Here is a 27,408-nt window from a genome sequence, read left to right as displayed (position 1 = left end):
TAAACTTTGGAATAATCTCCCAAAATTCATCCAAGAAAGCTCATCGCTGTCCACTTTTAAAAACAATCTTAAGAACTATCTGCTTTCCAAAATCACTACAGATGTATGAGATGTATATATGTATTATATTTATGTTTTATGTATATATGTATGTAGATGTATGTATGTATATATGTATGTATGTATGTATGTATGTATGTATGTATGTATGTATGTATGTATGTATGTATGTATGTATGTATGTATGTATGAATTTAGATCTGTGTATGTTTATATATGTTTATGTATGTGTGGTGTATGCATTTTATATGTTTTATTATTATTATTATTATTACTCTATTCCTGCACTACTTTGCCCCGCGTTTCACATTATAACTCACTGCCATGGGTTGACTGGAAGAGATCTCTTTTAGAGATAAGTTCGCCCTTGCCAACTTCCTTTATTATTATGACTATTGTAAAATTTACTTAGTGCAATAAAGAATATATATATATATATACTTTACCGGTTTAATGGTAGATATTGCTAAATAAGCTGAGCAAGGTTAAGGAGTTGTGTGCGCGATCTCTGCGCTTGCGCAAGTCAAACAATCGTACGTTGTAATTTAAATCATACTTAAAAACAACAAATAACCGCTAATCTTCTAGATCTTTACTACAGTTTTGTAATTTTGCTTATATTTTTACCGAGGTTAATAAAAAGGAGGAGGTTCTCATTCGACTGTATTTTTTATTAGTCTCACCTCATAACATCGTGAGCTAGTGTTACCTATAATCATCATCTGTGGTCCCATTTAAATTTAATCGAGATCTGACAAGTACTTTTTGAGTTATCTGTAATAACACATATTAAATTGATTATATGTTCGACTATCGATGAAGTCGTTTTTTTTTTCGTTTGGTAACAAACACAATTATTACTCGTTGTTTCAAATACACATGTTCTTAATAGTTATTTCTAATCTATCGTAATCGTTGTGAAACTCGAGATTATTATATTAATAATTTTGTAATACATATCGGATGTTATCGTACGTATGACACGTTTTATTACTTTCCTTGAAATCAATGTTATGAATTTCTCTTACTTTTAATTAAAATTAACAACGTGTTGTTGTGAAATAGGACGCCTACATTTCGCCAAGGATTAAATTTCTTAAGTTTTTATATTAAAAAATTATGTGGTTTCATGGGACACTAGGTAGGAACGAAGTTCCTTCGGATAGTAAGTATAGAAGCAACACAATTGGAAAAAAAATATTGAATTTTACATAATTATATGTATTTTCTAGTTCTTGATTTTTTTTTGTTGGTTGGTTTTTAATTAAGTACATAATAGTATTTAGGAAATTTAGTATTTCAGAAAATAACAAATACCTTAAAATAAAATAAATCAAACAAAATAATAATTCAAACTATTAAGTAAAATAAAAAAAAACATATGTCTTTATTTATTTTTGTCGACAGTATAAAATTACATAAATAATTAAAAAAAAGTTTACTTGTAATATTTTAGTTTTACAAAAGTCATATTATACAGTCGTGTGACTGATATTACGTCTTTTCCATTATATATTTTTCTTAGGGTTTTAGTATTACATTTTTTTCAATTCGCTCGCCCAGCTAAATGTCAGGCCTGCCGTAAGGAACTGCGTTCCAATATTAAATTATACTAACATTTTTTATCATTTTTAATTTATTAAATCAATTTTAGTAATAAAGACATCTTATTTATCTATATTTTTCTACTTTTGAACGAACAACAGATTAACATATATAGCATTTCCAAATTTACATAACAGTTTTAAGTGAAAGCATATTACATTATATAGTATGACAAATAATTTATTGTTTCAATTTAATCTTTTCCGTCGCTAGCGCCAGTTTTCGTATGTTACACAAGCATCCGGCCGATGCTTCTTGGAGTATGGGGTCTTTAGAGCCGATCGTCTCCAGCAAGAATTGAACCACACCAGCCTATAAAAAATATAAAAATAAAATTGTAATTTTATACTTAATAGTCCAGTTACTATATTAAAAAACGACACGTATTGTTCACACTTATCATGTTCGAGAGATTGAACGGTTCGTGAATATAACGAATCGTTTTTCTAATAAAAACCTCGAATTTATTATATAACGAGCACATAATTAATTTATAAACTTAATACATTATTTATGATTAAAACTGTGGTATTATATTGTTGATGTTACATAATATATTTTCTAATCTGATCATACCAACAACATTTTTACGTTCTAATTTACGGACAGTAATCTCACCAATTTCTTAGTTTTAATATTTTCCTATGATCGTAAAGAAGGTAAACTTGAGTTATATTTTTTATTTGCATTGTATTTATTAATGAATTTGAATGGTTGATTTATTAAGCTTGTAGCATCCCACATCTGGACAAAAGTCTGTTATTCCATACAGGAGAAGAGTTACCATGAATTATAAAATGATTACTATTACTATATCATTATACAGCGTAAGTATTATTACTTTCAATGCGCCAGTCTTAGGGTTATCCAGAATAAAACTTATTATTCAAGGTATAGGTATACGAGTATACAAGGGCTAGAAAACATAACGGTATGTATGTCTCAAAGAAAAAAAAAGCAATATCTAATTATTTATAAATTATATTATTATGTTTGATATATATATCAGACTATGGAAGTCCACTGCTGAACATAGGCCTAAGTTCGCACCATGCATCCCGGTTTTCCGCAATTCTCATCCAGCCACCACTGGCAATCTTATGTAAATTTATATAGATTTTTTTACGGATGGTGTCAACAAAATTGATCACTCATTCAATCAACTCATTTATTTTAACAATGAATAATATATTAATATAATTTTAGAAATTTCGCATGACGGTGCAAATCACAAGTTCCGCGATGACACCTCATATGAAAGTCCTAATGTCTACCCTTGAAGCCATTACCAATATTTAAGAACGATTAACAGCAGGTCTTGAATCAATATTTTACGCAAAGTAAACTATGTCAAGTAACTGCAGTGGTAGGTAATAATTGTTTGTAGCCTTCAACCTTGTCAATAAACAACTAAATATTAACCTTTATATCCCCAAAGATTTTGTGTGTAGTGTTCCTGTGGTGAATAAGGAGGCCAGAGCTCCAGGGGAAGGTCAGGGGAGGGTCGGCAACTCACTTGCAACGCTTCTGGTGTTGAAGGCGTCTATAGGCTACGGTGACCGATTACCACGGCTAGTTGTATTAATAAAAAATTGGGTTTGACTCCATCTGGATGACCTAAACAAATATTTGTTATATCAGAGTATGAAACGCGCGGTAGCCAACACAATAAAAATGTTTGTAATCGCACATGTATTAAAATTATGTGGATTATTTGCTGATGCTATAGATACTCTTAAAAAAGAAAAATGTATAAACACATCCAGATCACATTACCATAATTCAAATGAATGTGACTATAATAATGATTACAGTTGCGTGATTAGGGTTACATTATTTCACAGACAAAGAACTACTGAAATATGTCATCACCGTTTTATAATAGATCGAAGGTCAGAACACGTCAAAAATAAATTACATTGATTCCAGATTATTTACACCTTCAGACAGGAGAGACAGAGGAGAGGAGGAGGAGAGAATATTTCAAGCGTTTACCTAGTGCTGATTTTAATATCGGACAAAAAGCGGCAAAAAATCTCTTGTGTTGTAACTTGTATGAGAGCAACCCCCTTTCTTAAATATTTTTTTAATTATAATTTTATTATTTATTATTAAAGTAAATATACAATTAAGTATTTTGTGAATATTTCAAGCGCCTACCTGTTACCATTTATTGATATCGAGCAAAAAATAGCGTTTGTTGTATGGGAGCCCCCTTAATTTTTAATTTAAATTTGTTTTTAGTATTTGTTGTTGTGTAGCGGCAACAGAAATACATAATTTGAAAAAAATTCAACTGATTAGCTATCGCGGTTTTTGAGATACCGCCTGGTGACAGACAGACAGACGCACAGACTGCGAAGTCTTAGTAATAGGGTCCCGTTTTTACCCTTTGGGTACGGAACCCTAAAAACAACTAGAGAGAGGTAAGAGACCCTCAGAATATTCAAAGTATAAAAATAAAACTTGAATTATTGTTGCTTAAAACGATAACAATTTAAATAAATAAAAAATCAATACACATAAAAATTAATTGTTAATAAGCAAATTTTATTTGTCAATCTGACCTTAAACAGAAATAAATGTGTTTTAACTTAGAAAAAATAAACCGAGTTAAATTTTCATCGACTGATCACTGATGAGAATATCGAATTATTATTATTGTCAAAGTCAAATAAATGTTCATTACTAGAGGCAACCAGTGATCCCAAACGTACGATAATTATCGTACATGTACAATAATTTCATGCCTACGTACGATATACGATCGTACCCTAGGATCGTACGCGATTTGTACAATAATTCTGTCTGTTTTACCGAAATACTGAAACGCAACAAATTCTCCACATTTATTGTATAAATTAAAAGCAACAACTTTTTTTTTTGGCGGACTGAAATTTTAAAACAGTTTTTATGGTTGTACGTTAATTTAAAGCAACGACCTTTTTTTTGCCGACTGAAATTTGAAACCAGTACGATAATTTGAATCAACGACCTTTTTTTAGCCAGCTGAAATTTGAAAGCAGTTGTTCAGTAAATTTACTTAAAATGTTAAATTTTAATATATATATATATATTTTTTTTGATATACGATAATTTCACGGCACTATGTCGATCACACGGGCAAAACACGGGGGGTTTCTGAGAACATTGGAGACAACTTCAAAACAAGTCAATCATATCTCGCTCAGATTTAAATAGGATCGCATAAAATCAAAATTGGTACACAGGTAAAAAGTTATCATGTAACATTAAAAAAAATATATTGTTGAATTGAGACTTTCCTTATTTTTAAAAAAAAAAGTGTTAGCTTTCTTTCTCTAGCAATTCCTTATATTCTGAGATACATGATGACACTTACAAAAATTTTTTTCACCGACGAGCACTTTTACAAGAATTTGTCTACTACTACTGACTTCAAAATTTTATGCGGTTTTACAGATTTATATTATTGACCTTAAGTGTCTTTTTGTATATCTACTCGATAATCTTTCATTTTGCAATTGAATGCTTAATACATACAACATTACTTAATATTAGGAAACGCTAGAAAGGTCACTCAATCTGTCATTACTTCACCATTTTGTAACAACCCTAAGTGCTAATGATACACAAGTTACACCACGTAAGAAAAAAAAAAACAAAATGTAAGTACTAATCCATGATGCCAGCTACGTATTATTTGCCATTAGTTGTGCAACATCATTATTATTAGGCAAAATTGTGTAAGCATCATATGATTGTATAAAATTAAAAAAAACAGTCCATCAAACAATTTTAGAAAGGAAAAGATTTTAGTTTTAATTATTATTTTAAATTGTCTGTTATTTTGATTTATGTATATTCATAATAAAATTTAAAATTGAATGACTTATAGAAAGTAGAAAAAGATTAGAGCAGTATTATCTTTGGTACGCTTTGAAAATACGCTTATATTATTATTGTTAGGTACCCAAAATAATTGTGTTTACTAGCAAACGAAAAAAAACCGACTTCAATTACATCGACAAGTAATACAACGTAGGTAGACGAAAAAATAGTCAAGTAAATACGCATTATCAAAGATTACTCCACAAGTTGTAATTAGATCTCGATGAAATTTAAATGTGACCACATGATAAACATCGGCTATTGATCAACTTAAAAATTATCAAAATCGGTACACCCAGTAAAAAGTTATGCGGATTTTCGAGGGTTTCCCTCGATTTCTCTGGGATTTCATCATCAGATCCTGGTTTCCTTATCATCACACCTGGGATATCTCCTTTCCAACAAAAAAAGAATTATCAAAATCGGTTCATTAACGACGAAGTTATTCCCGAACATACATTATATATATATATACGGTACGGTACGTACCTATATGGATATACGGTCGAATTGAGTAACCTCCGCCTTTTTGAAGTCGGTTAAAAAATAGTAACGAAAATTGTAATTTATTGAATAGTAGGAAGAAATAAAGACTCCAAATCAATGAGTGCTAATTACGAAAAATAACAAAACCACGCGTAAGTAACACCAGTATAAAATGAAACTTAGTATTATATTAAATTAAAAATTGTTATTGCTCGCAAACGAAAAAAAAACCGACTTCAATTACATCGACCAGTAATACAACGTAGGTAGACGAAAAAATTGTCAAGTAAATGCGTATTATTAGAGATAATTCAAAAAGTACTCATCAGATCGCAATCAAATTTAAATGACGTCCACGTGACGATCGGTCCAGACGCACCATCTTCCGATAAAAAAAATCATCTAAATCAATCCACCCAGTCATAAGTTCTGAGGTAACATACATAAAATAAAAAAATACAGTCGAATTAAGAACCTCATCCTTTTTTTTAACCCGGTTAAAAAATGTTTTGCTGAACGATATGGAGAAATAGAAAGTTGCACAGCGGTGGGATGTAACAGGCTAAAATAAACAATCAAATAAATCACAATGTTAACACTCGTTCATAAAGTAAAGTTTTTAATCAACAAGTATGGTATTGTACTTGCTGCTCCAAGCGCAGTTCTGAATCTAGTCGCAATAAAATTCTATTGCACCAAGGATGAACCCCAAGGTGATATTATAACTAAATCAAAGTATCTTACCGCATGCATCGTTACGCAGTTGATTGAATAGAAGGATAGATGGTACAAAGCCAAAGCGGTTGCTCTGTGCACATTCGGGTCCCGCGACGTCATGTAGTTAACGAGGGGCGTGATAGCGCCTCGCTTGCCGAACTCCTGACGATTCTGAGCCCAATCGCAACAATACGCAATCGCGACTCCAAGATTTGCCCGGAGATGATCGTCTGTTGTACTCACTGTTGACAACAAACATTTACAAATCTCATCATCGTCTTGTTTGCATTAAATTATCCAAGTGCAAAATAAACTCCCGCCCTAAATGTTTTTTATAAATATATTTAATTATTTCATCGCTTCAGCTTGTAATATCCCACTACTGGGCAAAGGCCTCTTTCCCCATGTAGTTTTTCCCAATGCGGGTTTCGCGGATATATTTTCTACTGAGAGTAACGATCGCTATCGTACATGATAACAACCGGGACCGACGGCTTAACGTGCTCTCCGAGGCACGGTGGGGAGACCCACAAGGACTGTACAAACACCCAGACCACGGCAAACACCTGTATGTATGGCCAATATAAATGTTTGTTATGTGTGGGTATCGAATCCGCAACCGCCAGCGCAACAGATACAATCCATGCCTGTGACCGCTGCGCCAACGCGGCGTCAGATTTAATTATCGTTAGCATATTTAATTATTTACCTATCGTATATTTATTATATTCTAGAAAAACTTTCAATTCTACTCTATAACATACAGTTCAGACATTAGTAATAAAATCGTGGCTATACGTGAAATATACTCATTGCATCCTAGGGGCACGGTTCAGTACTCTAGAATCAGCTTATCTGTTTTGTTACATCACACCAGATAATAAATTACGTTACTGTATCGTACTTGAATGTGTTGTTCCAGACTGTCAAGATGTAAATATTCCACTACCTACTGGACGAAATCGTTTATTCCTATTGCGTGGATCAAATCTTTTTCGATCCAAAAATTTTCAGATTAAGCGCTTATTTTATTTTTCAAATTCATTACTTAAGTTTATTTTTGTTTATCCGGTTTCGTTAATAAAACGCAAGCACTATCTAATCTAATTACATCTAATAGGCACTTTCACAATTTTCATAACGTCAATTTCATACCAATTACCAACAATTTCACACTTACCAAGTTTCGAAAGTTTTGCTACAACGCCGTGATCAGAGATTACAGCCAAGTTTTCGTGATCGCGTGCGATTGTGGCTATGGCTGCACAAACCGCAGATAGTACGTTATGGTCATCAGAGTCTAATAGGTCCACTGTTAGCTCCAAAGCTCCAACGAAAGATCTGACCATTTCACCTGAATCCGCTGCGTTTTGTACACATGGGCTCAATGCTAATGCTGCGTTGGTTTGCACTTTCTTTGAGTCATTTTTCAGGAGTGACCATATAAGCCGTACACCGTCCAATTCGTCAATTTCCGTCATACAACTTTGCTCTTTAGCGCACTCCATCAACACCAGTGGAACGTTTTCTAGTAATGGCTTATGAGTATTGTTCAAATGATGTACTGTAACAACGCCGGCAAAAATTACACATTTGTATTTAATGATATTCGACGATTAAATAAGGGTTTTCTACTTACTAAGCATAGGGATCCCACCGGCACTTCTAATCTTGTCACGATTAGGCGGGTATTTAGCGCATTCAGCTAGAGCTCCCGCTACATTAGTAAGTACTCCATCGTTTTCATCATCTAATAGCCTTACCAGAATTGGAACTGCTCCTAAATGGTCTAATTTCTTTACGCTAGCGTCACTGTTTGCACATTTCCAAAGTGCACCAGTAACTGCGGCCATTAACGGCTTATTAGCTCTATTTGTGGAATCTTGAGCAGCTTCTACTAATAATTCAAGTCCTCCTGCTTCGCGTATCATATCTCTTGTTATAGCATCACTTGCGCATTTGTAAATAGCTAGACTGCAGTATGTCTGCAATAATACATGAAAATGTAAATTGTTCTTCTCCTTTTTTAATGTTATCATTTCTATGATAGTTAAAATATATACTTAAAACTTTTAAACTACTATTTTGAATAACAATAATTTTAAAATGCTATTAAAAGGTAAATTATGTAAGAACATAAAAAGTAACTAAACATGAATTAAGTAGTTGGGCAATGTCAGAGCCATTACTGTTTTACGATACCTTCAAGTCCTTGTCCTCATTTGCTAAGTGTTTTATCAAATCACCGACCATCTTCTCGGTCTGTATAGCAAGTTGAAAGGAACTTTCATTAGCGCATAGTTGTAAGAGACCAACCGCCGGGACTGCAACGTCCAAATGAATAGTCTTGAGTATACGCGCGATGAGAGGAATCATACCATATTTTCTCATTGCTTCACGATTCCTTTGGGAAGAAGACATCGACCATAGTGCCTTGGCGCCAGCACGTGCTATGTCTAGAAACTGTAGCTCATCTTGATTTAACTCTTCTTTTGATGTTACGAGGTACCTGTAAATAAATAATAAAAATTATAATATCTTGATTTTCTATTATACTTCTTTAGAATGTGTATTGGTAGTTTAACATCAAATTTTTTATATTAATATGACGACTTGGATGTAAAGCTTACACGAACACGTAATATTATAATTAATTTGTCGTTTCACTAACCTTTCTTTGATATCTAATAAGTCAATTAATTTCGGTATTCCACCAAATTTTCTGCAAAACTTTCTGCTTTTACGAATTCTACCCAAATTGGCAATTGTCTCTGCGGCTAAAATTTGAACATCTCTTGCAGGATCTGACAACAGACCTACCAGTAAAGGGATTGCTCCTAGATCAGTTACTTTTTTACGAATTTCAATATTTGGTGTTATATCTTTAAGCACTGCTAAACCTCCTAAGATACAGCATAAATCTCTGGTTTCAAGTAGATTTACTAAAAGTTCCAAGCCGCCGATCTCCTGTATTGCTCTTTGATTAACCTCTACAGTAAGATCGTGGTCTTTAAGGCAAGATAAAGCAACCATTGTAGCAGTTTGGTTGCCAGCCTTCATATACTTAACTAGTTTCTGAATATGCCAATATTCCGGAGGTATTTCTGAGGATTTGATCAGATCAGCCCAGTTGTCCTCAGATGATGAGGTAGACGAAGCAGAAGAAGCCGACGTATCTGATCCTTCAGTGACCATCACAATACGAGGCAGACCAACGGTGTCTTGACCACCATCAACACTAAACGTGGAAATATTGTCAGCCTCCGCCATTTTTGTAAATAAATGATAAAATGATATAATATTATATAAATAATAAAAACTAATTTCCAAAGTACAAGCTAGTGAAATGATCACTGAAATATGAACAATGTTAACACTCGGTTTGTCAATAAAAATGCTTAGCAACGTCCTGTTTGACTTGTATTAAATATAAAATAACCTTTTTAATGAAATTAGTTACTACTTGTATTCAACAATTAAAAAATTCATATCAAATAAAATTGTGCTACCTAATTTAATGGATATAATAATTGTATAATTAACATATTTAATATATGTTTTTCCTTGTTGCAGTTTCGTAGGAGCGTTAAAGACATCTTAAAACCAGAGCACGGTGATCACTTTTTACTACGTTGGCTGAGAGGTAATATCAATATAAATATATTGCTTATATGTATATTGCTTAACTCATTTTAAGGCTTATATATTACTTATACATCTTCATTTATTTCTGCGTAAAATACACCAGATGTGATATGCAAAGTTCTTTATAGCAACACCGTACATATTTGACATTCAAGACACGAATCATATAAAATCTTCACAAACTTTTAAGTAGAAGTAGCGTGTATTCTCCATTCCACGTGACAATGGTGACATCATCTATCCCATTCCGCCTTGGCACTATTGAAAGCCCCATTATACCAAAGAAATGAATTAATGAATTAGGAAATCATGTTCTGGAACAAGGGCTTGGATTATACCTTCTAAAATTATTATTTATATACAATTACCTTCTAAAATTATTATTTATATACAATCTGAAACAATAAAAAATATCGTTGTAAATTGACTTATAAATACAACCCACGACGAAGGTATTTCCAACAATTCCATTGTTCTCTTTATTATGTATAATTATGTGTAGGTTCTGATATGTAGGTAATAAATTTCGAAATTGTTTTGGTAGGTAATGATTTTTATTATGTACCTTATTATGAACTGTTTGTTTCCATAAAATAAATTAATAAATATAATCAATACACAAGTTGCTACATCTATACAAATAAATAAAATTGGAGTGTCTGTTTTAGTCCATTGAAATGTTACATGAGCCTTGCATTTTTCACAGGACGCAATTTTATTTTTGGGATATGTGTTTGAGGGGTCAATAGAAGCTTAACCTCAAGTTTGTGGGGTCGGCACCCTCGTCCCCCGGGCGCCATCTTGGAAAAAGGAGTGAAAACACTTTTTTTTGCGATATCTCGGAAACTATGCGTCTTACAAAAAAATCGTGAACACATAATTTGTAGCAAATTGTTTTGCCTAAAAATATGTTTATATAACTTTTTGCCCTAAATTAAAAATTAAAGAAGTTATAAGCAAAAAAAATGAGATTTTGTTTATAAAATTTTTCTTTTTTTGCTTCTATAACTTTTTTTATACATTTTACGAAAAACTCACCTTAGACCAATCTTGTAGATGATCTTTTGAGGAAGAATTTTCCCTGTATTTTTTTATTTCATTTATTTAAAACGCTGTTACAGCGCTCCAACGTTGACCGAGTTCATCAATGCTCATGAGTATCCGGTCAAAACGAAATCTTTAATTTATTTTTGTTTTTTTTTTTATTGTAAATATATTCTTAATTTTTTTTTTTTTTTTTGTTAATTAATTGTAAATTTGTACAACTTAACTTATTCATTCCTAACTGTTTTTCTTACCATAGAACTTACCAAATTTATCTTACCGAACATTAAGCAGGTAGAAAAGGTCTGAGAGACACATGTCCCAAAAATAAAATTGCGTCCTCTAAAAAATGCAATATTCGGTCTTTAAATTGTAACATTTCAATGAACTATTTGTAATATTAAAATAGCCGCTTTTTATTAAATACATGTGGATGTATAATACACGGTACATATACCAAAATAACACTTTATAAAAATTTTGTCTGTCTGTCTGCTGGTTCCGGCTAATCTCTGATTTTGACGGGGCTTTCGCTGGCAGATAGCTGATGTAGTAAGGAGTAATTTAGGCTACTTTATTTTAGAAATTTATTTATTTTCTAACTCTGCGAACTGAAAAATAAATTTTTTGTTAAATTCCACGCGGACGAAGTCGCGACCACAGGTATTTAATTATATAATGCAACACAAGACTTATGACTTAGTTATTTAAGACCAGTAACTAAGGTGAATTTTTTTTAAGTCGATTGGTATTAATGTTAAACACAAAAGTGCCGTCAAATTTGAATACTTATACAGCATGGCCCGTTTACAGTAGTCTAAAAAATTTTTTCAACTTGAGAGCATCATGAGTGATCATTTAAAACAAACTTTAGTTAAGCGAAAACTTATGGTTTAGAAATTATGATATTGTTTTTGAAGATGTTACAATCGAAGGACAACTAGGATTTTTTGTTTAAAGAATAACCCTATGTTAAGGTACTTTTTAGCAGTACCAGCAAAACATTGGCGGATATTTTGCCGAAAAGTAAAAAAAAAACTATAGAAAAAGTGAAATAAAAAAATGCAGTCTAATTATTTACACTACATGGGCCTATAGTGCGATAGGTAGGTTATTACGCTATAACTATACCAAATTTCATTCAATTCCGTCTAGTAGTTTTCATAACAGAGTGGTTTTGTGTCCAAAATATTGAAACTTCGATTTATTTAAAAAAAAAAAATCATAATTTCTAAACCATAAGTTTTCGCTTAACTAATGTTTGTTTTAGATGATCACTTATGATGCTCTCAAGCTGGAAAAAAATTTTGGACCACTGTAAACGGGCCACTCTGTATATACATGAATAATTGAATATTCATTATTCAGTACGTTTAACGAGCGTCGCCAGAAGTCAGATTTGATCATTCAAATGAAGTTAGGTCAAGGCCGCACAACAAAAAATTTTTGCGCACTACGATATTAAAATTTAAATATGTCTTCTGCTATAAAAATTTGAAAAATACCATTTGATACTTTTCCGGTTATTATTGGACGTTAAAATAAATATTTTTGTTCTTTTGAAATATTTTATTAATTTAACTTTTTTCTACTATGTTTTTTTGCCTTGGTTTTTTTAGAATAACCATGGCATGGCATGGCATCCATAGAAGACTGTTTGATAACAGAGCCTCTATGTTTTTTTAGTAAATAATGATATTTTATTCATCGTTATTGTATTCTTATCTAGTAGAAATTAGAAGTGCCTATTGATTCATTGCAAGATAATGGGCAGTTTCCTAGAGATACCGGTAAATAAGGAACGCCGGTTAAAAGTTTTCATCTTAGGTACTAGTATGATAAAGATTCTGAGAATTGATGAATTAATATTTGTTACTCTTGCACGCATAATCGACTAAATGGATTTTAATGAAATACTAAATGGATTTAAATGAATACACGGATAGCTGGAGATCCAAGAAATTACATAAGTATTTTTTTCATCCCGACATTCCAGGGTCTGAAATGACAAAAGTAAAATCGCGCTGCGCAACTTCAGGTATTAATCATACCTAGTTTGATTGTTTATTGTTCATTGTTCAAGTTCATTCAATGTAGCATTGAATATGAATTGAATTTGAGAATTGAAATTAGTTATGTGTTCAATTTTTATGTGAACCAGTATTAGCGATATATTATAAAAAAAGTTTGTGAAGGCTTATAAATGTATGATATTATTACTCTTGCATACAATGAATATTGAATCGATTGTACTTGAATTTTGTACGCAGCTTGAATCGAATCTAAATCTATCTATCTATAAATCTCGAAATTTAGAATAACATACAAGGTACAAGTAGTTATAACTTTTTACGCGATCTAGAATTGTTTAACTGCGAGCCATGTATATGTATTTGTAGGTATATACCTATTATATTTTTTTACGTAATGTTTTTCTTTTACACATACGCACATAATTCAGACTAATAACTATAGTATAGTACATATAGTAACTCTGTCTGTTGAAGGAGTTGAAGTAGAAGATTAAAGTTTCTATGAAAGTTGTTTATCATTGAAGGAAATACTACGAAATTTTTATTTAAAAACTAGATAAGAAGTGTGAAGTGTTTTATTTGTAAAATAATTAACATAAAAAATTAAAATGCCACGCGGATGAAGTCGCGGACGAAAACCAGTTTTATATAAGTGTACAAAAAATCAGATCTAACGAGTACTGTATGTCAATAAAAACATGCGTTCGAGTAAATGAGGTTAAGTAAATTCAACATTGGCATTGAAATGCATTCAAGCATTTACCGGCGCTGTTTTATGAGCATAAATACCTATTTCGTGTTTTTTTTTTATTATTAACTCGTAACGCATATTAATCACTCGCATTAATAATATGATAGCCTATTAAATTTAATATAAAAATTAATATAAATACACAGATATATCATATTAATAATGACATAAACTATTTGTCACATAAAAGGTTATGAGGATATCTTATTATAAACGATTTTATTTTTGTGTTACCCACACATTAGGAATTCTAAACATTTATGAATATCATATCAAAAATTGACCGGTCCAGCGAGGATCGAACCTGCGTCTCGGACGGAATCTGATATTCATCAATGTTTAGAATTCCTAATGTATGGGTAACACAAAAATATAATCGTACATATTTAAAATAACGTTTTGTCGTCTCCTGTCAAAGATTTTCATTGTAATATGAAACTTCGAATAGTTACGGGTTCCTGTAAAGAACTCACTATAGACGGCGCCACGGTTCGCTTAAACCAAAAATAAAATCATCATATCAAAAATTTCGATCTAACGGGTACATTGTTCCATAGCTTAATTGACTAGAGCGCCGACACGGTCAGTCGGAGACGCGGGTTTGATCCCCGCTGCAACGGTCAATTTTTGATATGATATTCATAAATGTTTATTTATTTCGAATGTAAAGGACGTAGACAAGCTTCCGCCCGCGGCTTCAATCGCTTTTTTTTTAGAAAATCATACAAACAACACATTTATAAAATTCTTTTGTTCTTCCGTCAGTTGCAAAGCTACATATTTATTTAAAAACTTCTTTCTGGCTCCACAAAGTCTATGTGATAAACAATTTTTTGAAACAAATACGATAATAACGTTAAGCGGGATTTTTTTTTATAATCTTAAATCCGTTGTTATGCTATTATGCTGTGTATCTAAACAGAACCTATCATTAGGTGATCACATCATTATACTCATGGTCAGTAAAATAATTTTCTCATGGATGTTATTATTATTGAATCATCTTCACTTAGTGACAATATTTTTATTTTAAACGTTGTTATGTTTTTTTTTTTTCAGCAAGACAATGGAACCCGGAAGCTGCAGAAAAAATGCTCAGAGATGTAAGTTTATACTTTCTTTTATCATATTTATAAGAAACTAGCTGACCCGGTGAACTTCGTATCGCCTAACACAAACTTTATCGTATGGTATTAAAGTTCAAATTGATTTTTAAGTATTATCACAAATCTTTTGTATGGGAGTATAGAAACGTGTTGTTTTTAGACTTTTTCAGGAAGTTTAAAATTATTTTTTTTTTTTAGAATTTTTCTCTCCGTAAGAACCATCCTCGTACTTCAAGGAATATTTTAAAAAAAGAATTAGCGAAATCGGTCCACCCGTTCTCGAGTTTTGCGCTTAGCAACACATTTTGCGATTCATTTTTATATTATAGATAATTAAGTACTTTTATTTCAACATAAAAAGGATTTAAAATTCCTTTTTTTCCTTTTTTTTTTTAAATTTCATTCATACTGTAGCGTATTTTAAATGTCGATAACTGGACTACAGTCTGCCGATAAAAATACTTACCGTTTTTACGATGTGTGAAACGTGATATAAAAATGCAACTTGTACTAAAAAATTTTTATGTAAGTGCCAATTTTTTTTTAAATTTAAACAACGAATTATGTAAATATCAACAGTCATTCATTTTTTTTAGATATAAAGTAGTTGTAGTAATGCACAAGACTGATATCAAGAGTCACGTAATTCTGCAATAAATACCATTATTTCTTACCATTATTGAAGTTATCAAGTTTAACAAGTATACAGCCTCGAAACATTGTTTATAATTTTCTTTACTGATTTCTACTATTTCCTAGCAGTTTTATTAGAAACCAATAAGACGAGGTGCTTGTATAGAGAATGAATAAATTGTAATCAGGTCTCTTCTTTTTAGGATCTACAAGGATAAAAAGCTTAAAATTATTATATAAGCCATTTGGGACTTGAATCGAGCTTGCTCGGAGCTGAGCTGGTTCTACTTTAGATATTTTTAACGGTTTTATATTAGAGTTAACCGAATAGAATAGATAATCAATATATCAATATAAATATTCTTTAAAATATTTTTACATACCTACTACAAATATATATCTAAAAATATGTACATAACTATAATTATTTATATTAAGCGTACGTACCGATATACCTACTTTTTTATATTCAAAATTATTTTGTCTCAATGTCGCCTATCAACAATTTTTGTTTTTCCAGTCAATGAAGTGGCGCGAAAAATGGGGAGTCGATACAACACTTGCATCATGGCAGGCACCGGAAGTTTTGGAAACTCACTTTCCAAGCGGCAGTACTGGTTTTGACAAAGAAGGGTCACCAGGTGAGTCTATTTGACTGTAACCGTAATATTTATAATAAAACTAACGGTTTGATTAAATTTTGTAAATATTTATCGTTATAGAAGGTTAAAATTATCTTGAACCTACTTAAAAAGAGGCTTTTATGGTCTCGAGTTATATATTTTTATGTGTAATTCCGTTTAATAAATAAATGTGTTACATGGATGATACTTTGTTAGTTAAAAATATATATAGTTACTACGCAAAAAATATTACGATGATGAGCACCCCAAATATAAGTAGACCTTCGTAATGTTTGCTATAATATTTATTTACAAAAAAAAAAAATAAACGCTGCTAGTCTGTCTTTTTAGAAACTTTTATTTAACTTGCAATGTATGTATGTTTGTTCGGGTAAAATCTTGCAACTCAATTTTGAACCAGATATCTTCAACCAATTGACCTGAAATTTTGTATACAAGTTCGATTTAGATGAGAATTCATGGTTAACTTTGTGACGTCATTCTAAATCTAATATGGCGGCATATCCAAGATGGCGAACTAGATATTTTTAATACACTCCTACAATATGGGTATCAAATGAAAGGGCTTGCTAAGAATAATTCGATTAAGTGACGTCAGTCTAAATCCACTATGGTGGACTTAATATTTTAGTTCAGCCACAATAACAGTTTTTGTTTAAATAATTTAATTCAAATACGGGTGAAATCGAATGATGGCAATATTGGTACCTATCAAAATCAAAATCCTTATCTACTGAAATGACATAACATAACATAACAATACACTTTATTGTACACCAAAACAGAAATAATACATATTATGAACTTAAACAGAGTATCATCAGGCACAAAGGGCGGCCTTATCGCTAAAAAGCGATCTCTTCCAGGCAACCTAGGGGCAGAGGAGATGGTATTGTGTCAGTGTAGGTGTACAAATTGAGACATAAACGTTTGAATATATTTACTTATTTACATACATACATAAACATATACGTAAATACATACATACGTACATACATACATACATACATACACATATACATACATATATACATAAACATATACATACACAAACACATACATACAAACATACATACATATGTATATATATATATATAATTTTATTCACGTTGAATATCAAGATAATGCTTCTTGACAGCCTTTTTAAAAATAGAAAGCGATTGTACACAGAAGAAGAAGGGTAAAGAATTCCAAAGTCGAGAAGCTTGAACAGTGAAAGATTTAGAATAAAAGGAAGAGGAGTGAGGGGGAATTTCAAGAAGTAAGGTATTCTCAGAACGAAGACTGCGTTCATGGATATCACTAAGAAATTTAAATCGTTGCTTTAGATAAGCAGGTGCAACAGGGTTAAATAGAATAGAGTAAAGTAAGTTAAGAATATGCGTATTCCTGCGAAAGCGAATAGGGAGCCACTTAAGTTTTTGACGGAATTCAGAGATATGATCAATGATTGGATCAATGATTTGGTAATTTAGGCTAATTATGTTATGTAGTTATTTTACTTATATGGCCTTCATGATTTCATCATTTCAGCTTGTCGCAGTCCACTGCTGGACATAGTCCTCCATAAGTTAGTGCCAAAAATGGCGTGAACTCATGTGTTTTGCCCATAGTCACCACACTGGGCAGGTGGGTTGGTGACCGCAGGGCTGGCTTTATCGCACCGAAGACGTTATGGCCTTAAGTAGGGTAAAATCATTAGAAGGTCTTCTTATCGGAGAACTAGATTTTTCTAAATTAACCGGGAAACAACCTTGCAACAATAATGCGTTTAATAATAATAATAATAACAACGCGCCACGTTGTTTGTCCGGGATGGACTCGCTAAACGACGTAACCGATTTTAATCAAATTTGCACACCGTGTGTAGTTTGATCCAACTTGAAAGATAGGCTATTGTATTTCGATATAAATAATTATTATATTCACAAAAAAATTGTGCCTAATTTTTTTTTTCGTAGTTCGCCAGGACAGTAATTTGTATGATATAAAAGCTTGTCGCGAGATTACTTGTCTAGATAAAAAAGTAAATTAAATAACTTGATGGGATTTATTTTAACTATTAAAATTTTCAAACTAAGGAAATACCGAAATACGAATATCTACCTACTGAAATCTCGCGATAAGTTTTATATCATATAAATCACTAGCTGTGCCCGCGACTTCGTCCGCGTGGAATTTAACAAAAAGCCATTGCTCAGTATACAGAGATATAAAATAAACAAATTTCTAAAATAAAAGTAACCTAAGTTACTCCTTATTACATCAGCTATCTGCCAGTGCTAGACACTGCCGTTTCAGAAATTAGCTGGAACAAACAGACAGACAGACAGACAGACAAAAATTGTAAAAAATGTTATATTGGTGTATGTACCGTGTAGACATTCATATGAATTTAGTAAAATGCGGTTATTTTAATATTACGAACAGACACTCCAATTATATTTATTTGTATAGATGTATACATAGTAAAAGTTTTTGTGTTAAAATTTATCTTTTTCGTTTTAGTGCATTCAAATAAAAGCTTGTTTTTTACTTTTAATTAATTATAAAGTGCATTTGGATAACAAACTTTTATGAAATTCTTTAGAAGTTTTTGTATATTATATTATTTCTGTTTATTTTTCTATAAATACTGGTCTCAATCTGAATTTTCATGATTTTTTTATTGCTTTTTGTTTTTGTCTCATTTTATTTTTTATTGGAATACCAATCACATTGTTACAAATTATTTTAGTCGTTTGTACACTTAAAACATGTTAAAACATGGTTTATGTTTTTCAAAGGCGAGATTAGTATTATTTATTCATTTTGTAATTTTATCTATATTAAATACACATTTAATAAGTATTCGTGTATTCTTCATTCTACGTGACATTGGCGAAATCAGCTGTTCTTATTTGGCACTATTGAAAGCCATTTTAACCTGAAGAAGAAGAGAACAAGTATTGTGTTTGCTTGGAAACGAAAAAAACCAACTTCAATTTACAATCACAAGTAATACAACGTGTTAGGTCTAAAAATTGCCAATTAAATACGCAGTAATAGAGATAGCACAAAAAACGCTTGTCAGATCTTAAACAAAGTTAAATGGGACTACGTAATGGGATAAATACATGCTTTAGATTTTTAAAAAAATCATCATAATGATGTACAAGATGGTACCCAGTAAAAAGTTATGAGATAACATACAAATAATGCGGTCGAATTGAGAACCTCTTTATTTTATTTCATAAAAAGAAGAATAAAATTGTACGCAATGTAAATTTGCATTGTATTGTAAGTCGTTTGCTTTCTGCTCCGGGGGTTGTGGATTTGATTCCCACCCCGAGTCTGGATGTAATATATTTATTTATTTATATATGTATTATTTATATGTATGTTTATCGAAAATATATATGTAGCTATACCAGTAGGCTGTTACCTATAACACAAGCAATAAGTTGCTTACTTTAGGAACAGACGACCGTGCGTGTATTGTGTAGAAATTTATTTCTTATTTATTGTACTTTTATATTAAAAACTTGATTTTGTTTTAGTGATAATAGTCCCGTTCATCGGTCTGGATATATGGGGGTTGCTGCATTCTGTTTCGCGATCAGATCTTATACGTATGATTATACGTCACTTAGAAAACTACCTCGCTATCGCACGGAAGCAGACGATCACTCACGGACCAAATGCTTCAAAGGTAAGAACATTATAGAACATGTTAAAGTCCCAATATTGGATAAACTAATCTCCTGTTAAAATGTTAAAATGTAACTTAACCCCTTGGATATTGTATTACGGTTTTCATGTAGAAAAATGCTTTTGCTATATGTACATGCAGTAGGTAACATGTGTTCAATCCACGCTCATGATAAATGTTTGTATGGGTCAGTGAGATTTAACTAGTGGTACTTAGAATAACTCCAGATTTTACCTTAAAAAATAGGTAGTGATCCGTTGCCAAACATAAAGTTTGACAAATGGTCTCTCATCACTAAAAGGTTAAGAACCACTGGTATCGGCCATACAGATGTTGATATGTAGCCATAAATATACCTTATTTTGCTGAAGTATTTTATTGTTTATTTCTTTAGAAACGTTTAATTTTTTGTTACAATTTTTGTTCCTTTGCTAATTAACGTGTGATTCCTAATCACCCCACTACTTGCAACAATGGCAATTGTTATGACATCGTGACTATAGGATCCTATAATACTTTTATTAAGTCGTTATTGAGGTAGGAGACAGCAGGAAATATCTTGCTCAAAATTTAGGAGTAGCTGGACTGGGTAAGAATATCAACCTTACAAAAGATCACAGCCAAATAATACTGCTCCCAAGAAGTGTTGTGTTCCTATAGTGAGTAAGGTGTCCAGACCTCCTAGGGAGCGTCGGGAATAGGGCCGACAATGCGCTGGCAATGTTCCTGTTTTGCAAACATCTATTAAGGTATTCGTTTACCGTCACGCGGACTTAACGCTTGTTTCTAACTTAGTGGTCTAAATGGTCAATATCATTTATCTTTAAATATTCTCGTCCGGGTTCTCGTTCGTTGCTCGTTCGTCGAATTCTCATTCGTGTGAGAGGTTAATAGACAACTTTACATATCAGTCGCAGTTCACTGCTGGACATAGACCTCCATAAGTTTGGCGCCAAAAATGGCGTGAACTCATGTGTTTTGCCCATACTCACCTCACTGGGCAGGCGGGTTAGTGACCGCCGGGCTGGTTTTGTCGTACCAAAGAAGCTGCTGCCCGTCTTCGATCTGTGTATTTCAAAGCCAGATGTTAGGTGGTTATCCCGCTATATAGGTCGGATTTTTAAGTTCCAAGGTGATAGTGGAACTGTATTATCCCTTAGTCGCCTCTTACGACACCCACGGGTAGAGAGGGGTTGGCTATATTCTTTGCTGCCGTAACCACACAGCCTAGGACAACGACACACAACGACAACGACAACGACAGGTAACTTTAACAAACCTTTTTTTTTAAAACGAGGTACAATATTCTGTAGTGTACAATTTTAATGCTATCCCAAAGAAACTGTGAGTCAAATTAGGCAACAAAAAATATTGTAACAACCTTTCGTTTTTAAAGCCAATGCAGTTGTCAAAGATCATTTACGAAGCTTTAAAAATAAGAATTTTAATATGTCTACACAAGTAAACATCGACGAATTGAATTGGTTCTCTAATTAACACTGAATGTTAAATTATTAAATTTCCTACACGTGAATAAAAATGCAGACTTACAAAAACTTTATTGCAGTATTGTCTTTGGAGACTTAGGTGCCTAACATCGGCACCTAAGTCACCTAAGTCACACGTGAATAAAAATGCAGACTTACAAAAACTTTATTGCAGTATTGTCTTTGGAGACTTAGGTGCCTAACATCGGCACCTAAGTCACCTAAGTCACACGTGAATAAAAATGCAGACTTACAAAAACTTTATTGCAGTGTTGTCTTTGGAGACTTAGGTGCCTAACATCGGCACCTAAGTCACCTAAGTCACACGTGAATAAAAATGCAGACTTACAAAAACTTTATTGCAGTGTTGTCTTTGGAGACTTAGGTGCCTAACATCGGCACCTAAGTCACACGTGAATAAAAATGCAGATGCAGAATGCAGGCACCTAAGTCAACACTGACTTTTAAGATTTTTAAATTGTTACAAAAATAATACGTCATATATATATATATATATACCAAAATTATCTACTAAATAATATTTTTAGTAACAACAAATCTTAATGTGAAAAAAATAACTTTTTAAGCTTTAACGATTTTATCATATCATGACTATTGTTACCTATTATTACTATTGAGATGTAAAATATTACATACCTATAATTATACCAATATTTTATATTATTTTATAATGTTTTAGTTAGATCTACTTTAGAATATTCTTCTTCTGTGTAAAATCCTCAGTATAAGAATCACATCTCTAGAATAGAACGTATTCATAATCGTTTTGTCAGAGCCCTTAAATCAACAAGTTTTAACCTGAACAATTTTGTTACAATGATGACGGCTGCTGATCGACGTGTTGAACGAGATCAAGTATTACTGTATAAAATCATAAAAAGTCGTGTTGATTCGCCTTATCTGCTCTCGAGATTGTTTTTCCATTGTCTGCGAACTAGTACCTAAAGAGACATTCTGCGTTCCTGCAACCAAAGCTAATTTCGCACGAAATTCGTTTTGGTTGCAGGGTAATATTTTAATAGATGTTTTTATAAGTTATGTATAATAAGTTGTTTCTAGACTGTGACATGTTTGATTGATTCATTAACTGATTGATTAATTGATTTTATTAACCAAGTTTAATTGTCATATTAAAAATATTTTATCAAGCGGTAATAAGGTAAAGTAGACAGACAAAACTGTAAAAAATGTTAATATTACAAACAGACACTCGATTTTTTTTAATTTGTATAGATAATAATATATATTTGAATTTTAAAATGTCACTTCCTCAACAGCAGGAATGTCGACACGACGTCTTGACGTTTGAATTCAATTATAGCTTATTAAATCAAAAGATAAAATGACTTAGTAAAACCAAAAAATATGATCATGACAACACCTGATTTTACCTAATTTATCTTATTTACTTTTTGTTAAGCGTTAATTGTATTTAATTTAATCTCCTGCGTGGCTATGGCAGCCTAGAATATAGCCGTACCTTCTCTTCCCGTTGGTGTAGTAAGAGGCTACTGAGGGATAACAAAGTTTCATTACCATCTTGAAACTTGTGAAGCTGACCGATGGCGGGATAACCATCCAACTTTTGACTTTCAAATACACAGCCGAAGATGGGCACAAACCTGCCCAACATGGTGACTACGAGCAAAACTCGTGAGTAGGCGCCGAAAATTTGGCCCTTAGTTCTCGGCAGCCCGGCAGCAGATTGCGATGAAGCTGAGGCAAAAAATCAGTCTAAATAGGTCTTATATATAGCAAAATTCATTTGAAGTAATGTGGTTCGTTGTTTTGCAGCTACCATCGTTTTACCAGAAGTTATCTATTGAAGTAAATAATAAACGTTAAGTCTCAAAGTTTCTAGAAAAGATTTTTTTTCTATTTTCTTCTGAGCAGAATTTAGCCGCATATGTACTCACTTATTACAGAAACAAGTAGACTATGATAATACTAAGTACACTTTCTAAAGAATTGTTTGTCATATGTTTCAGATGACTGTAATCTTCGATCTGGAGGGGTTCAACATACGTCAGTACGCTTGGAAACCCGCAGCTGAATTGGTATTTACATTATTGCAGATATATGAGGCAAACTATCCCGAAATATTAAAAATTTGTTTCATCGTTAACGGTGAGTTTTTAATAAACGTAACTTTTAGGAGCATGGATAAAAATAAAATAGATATAAATAAAATAGAATATTTTTACTGAATGGTATACCTACCTATCAACTAAATATTCTAAAATCTCTTCCTCTTGGATTCTATTAATTATTAAATAAATATTAACAATAAATAAGACTGTAAATATAATACTATACATATTTCTAAAACCAATATAGAAATGTTTTAAATTAATAATTTAATTTCAGCTCCAAAAGTCTTCTCACTAGCATTTTCCGTTGTCAAGAAGTTCATGCACGAATACACAATATCGAAGATTCGTATTTTCGGAAGCGACGCTAAGAAATGGCAGGAGCAAATTTTAACAGTGATTGATAAAGATCAGCTGCCGGTACACTTCGGAGGCACCATGGTGGATGAAAACGGTGACCCGAGGTGTAGTACTCTTGTGAGTATGGTGTATATTTTGTTAGACAATTATGAGTCAAGGATACCGGTCCAGTGTATGCGTGTGCCGTATGTGCCCCCTAAACACTTACGATTGTGTCCGGGATGGATATTTTTATTTACGCAAATATTTGTTTCCGATTTGCGTGTCTATCCTTATCGGTCTCCCTATCGTACCTCGGAGAGTTAAGCTGTCGGTTCCAGTTGTTGTCTTAGATACCTGATAGCTATTATTACTGATAGTACGAAATATATCCGCGAATCCCGCGAATCTAAGTAGAGACAATCATAGACTATAGATAAATATAGAGGATATCAAGTGCAGTTGTAATTTTTTTATCTGACAATCTATTATTTTTTTTATCTTAGATATCTGTCAATAGACTAAAATGTATTCTCGCTTTTTATTTTTTGTAAATACTCAATTACTAGGTGAAACTCGTTTGGTAGAAAAATAATTTTTAGATACTTTATTGATTTTCTTCGGGCGTACACTATAATTTTCTTACGATACTTACCTCCTAATAAGTGTTAGGAGATTTAAAAGACCCACGACCATCGACTAAAACTTGTATCATCAGTTAATTACGTATTCTGTTTATAAAATTTAACTAAAATAACTTGGATAAAATATAATAATAGTTGTATGTACTAAGCTAATGATATTTTTTAATTCCAGGTAAAACCAGGCGGAAAAGTGCCCAAAAAATATTATGCGCGGAATGTAGCAGCCGAAAGTACAAAGGAATATACCAAAGTAACTGTTAAAACAGGAGAGAAACACATTGTTGATTTATTGTGTTCGGAAGATGACAGCGTTTTAAAGTAAGGTTTATCCTAACCATAGAGAATTATTATATTTTTCATGCTGGCTATTTTATACAAATACGAAATCGGTTAATGAATTTTAATTATTCTTTCACCACAAGAAAGATTAGTTTTACAAATGTTATTACATTTGTAAAACTGATCTTTCTTGCCTATAGAAATACGCTGTAAATCTAGTGATATCTGATCCATTTATTAAAATCTTATATACGTGTTAGTCTGATATATAATAAGTATATAATACAAATCTTATCTTGTCTCATCAAATCTTAGGTCATAAAATAATGCCAAAAAACCTGTCATGGGTCTAAAATGTTCCCATTTGGTTTTGTACTTATATAGCTTAGAAATGGTATGTACTTAGTATTTTCATGTGTATTTATATATGTTTAGTTTATTGCATCTCATTTGTATCCGCCTGTATAACTTTTTCTTAGTACATCACGCTTCAGCCTGTACTATCCCACTGCTGGGCATAAGTCTCTTTCCCCATGTAGGAGAAGGATCAGAGCTTAATCCACCACGTTGCTCCAACCTGCAAGTTGGCGGATATATTACCTACAATGAATAACGATCGCTATCACGTGTACACCGGACCGGTAACTACCGGGACCGCCGGCTTAACGTGCTCTTCGAAGCATGGTGGGGAGACCCATAAGACCTGCATAAACACCCAGACTACGACAAACATCTGTATGGCCAATACAAATGTTTGTCATGTGCGGGGATCGAACCCGCAACCGCAATCGCAACAGCCACAAACTAGAGCTATGACCTTTGTGACAACGCGTCATCTTAGTACATAATAGCATAGTTAAATCAAAGAATATTTTGTGAATCCATAACCAGTAGATAGCAAAATTTTAGCATTTAATTAATATTTGTCAATTTAATAAGTTTTGTATTATAGGTGGGAGTTTGGTGTAGACAGTCACGACATAAAATTCTCGATATTGAAGAAAGATGAGGACGGTAACGAGAGTATTGTGCATGGACCGAGGAAAGTGTCGGAGGGCCCTGTCGATGTAGGAGTGTTGCCAGTCAGTGGACCCGCGACCTGTAAGAATATTCTAGAATTATATACTTTATACGTACCTAATACTTTACCACGCACTTATTATAGAGCGTTTTTTTAAGTTCATAAGAAATCTTCATTATTTTATTTGTTTTTATAATAAAAATAAGAGGCTATTTATGTCAAACTTCAGAGAATGTATCAATACAGTATCACATTCCTTTGATACTGAGTTCAGCTTTGAGTAAACAGAAAAACTATAATAACTAATATTTAATATTATAATTTTTTTACAGATTCTGTGGTATTCGACAACAAAAGTTCATTCCTACGAAACAAAAAGATCTACTATGATATATTGATAACGATACCTACAAGAGATCTTAATATAAACGACAGTCCCGAAGAAATTAAAACTGATGAGGCTTAAAGCAATAGAACAAGGACAAAAAAAATTTAAAAATATATTTTATTGTCTATGATAATGACAGTTATAGTATATAGATTTTAAAAAATGTATTGATGAGTAGTACAACTATTTACTGGGTAGAATAAATATTTTTTGCTATTCTTTTGTTCTAAGCGATGTAAATTGTTAAAACATCACAAAGTTTTTAGCCTTCCATAATATAATGGTAAAAAAGGACCTGGAAGGAATTAAAAAACAAATCCACCGTTGGGTAGAGCAAAAAGGTCCCTTCAATTTTTGTATGTTGATAAAATGATGAAGTTTTAGCTGTATGTATATCGCAAATATTATGTATACGATTCCCTCGATGCGCGAGTCTGACTTGCGCTTAAATTTAAATATGTAGTTAAGTACACCACGTACAAAATAATGGCCTTTATTGGGTATGATTGTTTGAATATTATTAAAAAAAAAAATTATGCTTGACTACGCAAACTTCAATACAACCGTATTTTAGTAGGAATTCATCAATGTCAATCTTTATCTTTACAAAGATTAAACATAGTCAACTAATATTTTTTTTAGTTACCTATTATGAAAAAAAAAAAAACGATTCACTTTAGACCACACAACTGAAGTAAAACTTCTTTAGTTGCCCCTACAGTAATACCTATACGAAACGTAACTCTTTCTTTCTATCTTCACAAACTTATATATCTCTCTCAACTTCCGTTCGCCTCGCCCGTTCATACTTTTCGTGCAAAGAAGTTTTACTTCAAAAATGTGTTACTTTTTAA

At 32.2% G+C, this 27,408-nt stretch overlaps 2 protein-coding genes across 2 annotated transcripts in view; one reads left to right on the top strand and one right to left on the bottom strand.

The window, feature by feature from the left end:
• Positions 1-27,184, top strand: part of LOC123653410 (SEC14-like protein 2) — a 56,173-nt gene extending 28,989 nt beyond the window's left edge. Inside the window, exons 2-10 of the mRNA XM_045589402.1 lie at positions 10,312-10,381; positions 15,271-15,314; positions 16,471-16,591; positions 20,134-20,285; positions 23,782-23,920; positions 24,161-24,360; positions 25,039-25,184; positions 26,098-26,246; positions 26,499-27,184. Of these exons, the coding sequence (XP_045445358.1) occupies positions 10,312-10,381; positions 15,271-15,314; positions 16,471-16,591; positions 20,134-20,285; positions 23,782-23,920; positions 24,161-24,360; positions 25,039-25,184; positions 26,098-26,246; positions 26,499-26,632 (1,155 nt within the window). The 3' untranslated portion in view covers positions 26,633-27,184. The remainder of the gene's footprint in view (positions 1-10,311; positions 10,382-15,270; positions 15,315-16,470; positions 16,592-20,133; positions 20,286-23,781; positions 23,921-24,160; positions 24,361-25,038; positions 25,185-26,097; positions 26,247-26,498) is intronic.
• LOC123653409 (armadillo repeat-containing protein gudu) lies at positions 1,725-10,008 on the bottom strand. Its single transcript, XM_045589401.1, has 6 exons — positions 9,410-10,008; positions 8,941-9,247; positions 8,378-8,723; positions 7,919-8,302; positions 6,766-6,980; positions 1,725-1,977 (listed from the first exon to the last, which is right to left on the bottom strand). The coding sequence occupies exons 1-6, from the start codon at positions 10,006-10,008 to the stop codon at positions 1,846-1,848; spliced, it is 1,983 nt and encodes a 660-aa protein (XP_045445357.1). The 3' UTR covers positions 1,725-1,845.
• Positions 27,185-27,408: the final 224 nt, after the last annotated feature.

The sequence above is a fragment of the Melitaea cinxia genome, chromosome 5 (genome assembly GCF_905220565.1).
Source record: "Melitaea cinxia chromosome 5, ilMelCinx1.1, whole genome shotgun sequence".
Classification (NCBI taxonomy): Eukaryota; Metazoa; Arthropoda; class Insecta; order Lepidoptera; family Nymphalidae; genus Melitaea; species Melitaea cinxia.
This window is presented reverse-complemented; position numbering and strand designations above follow the sequence as displayed.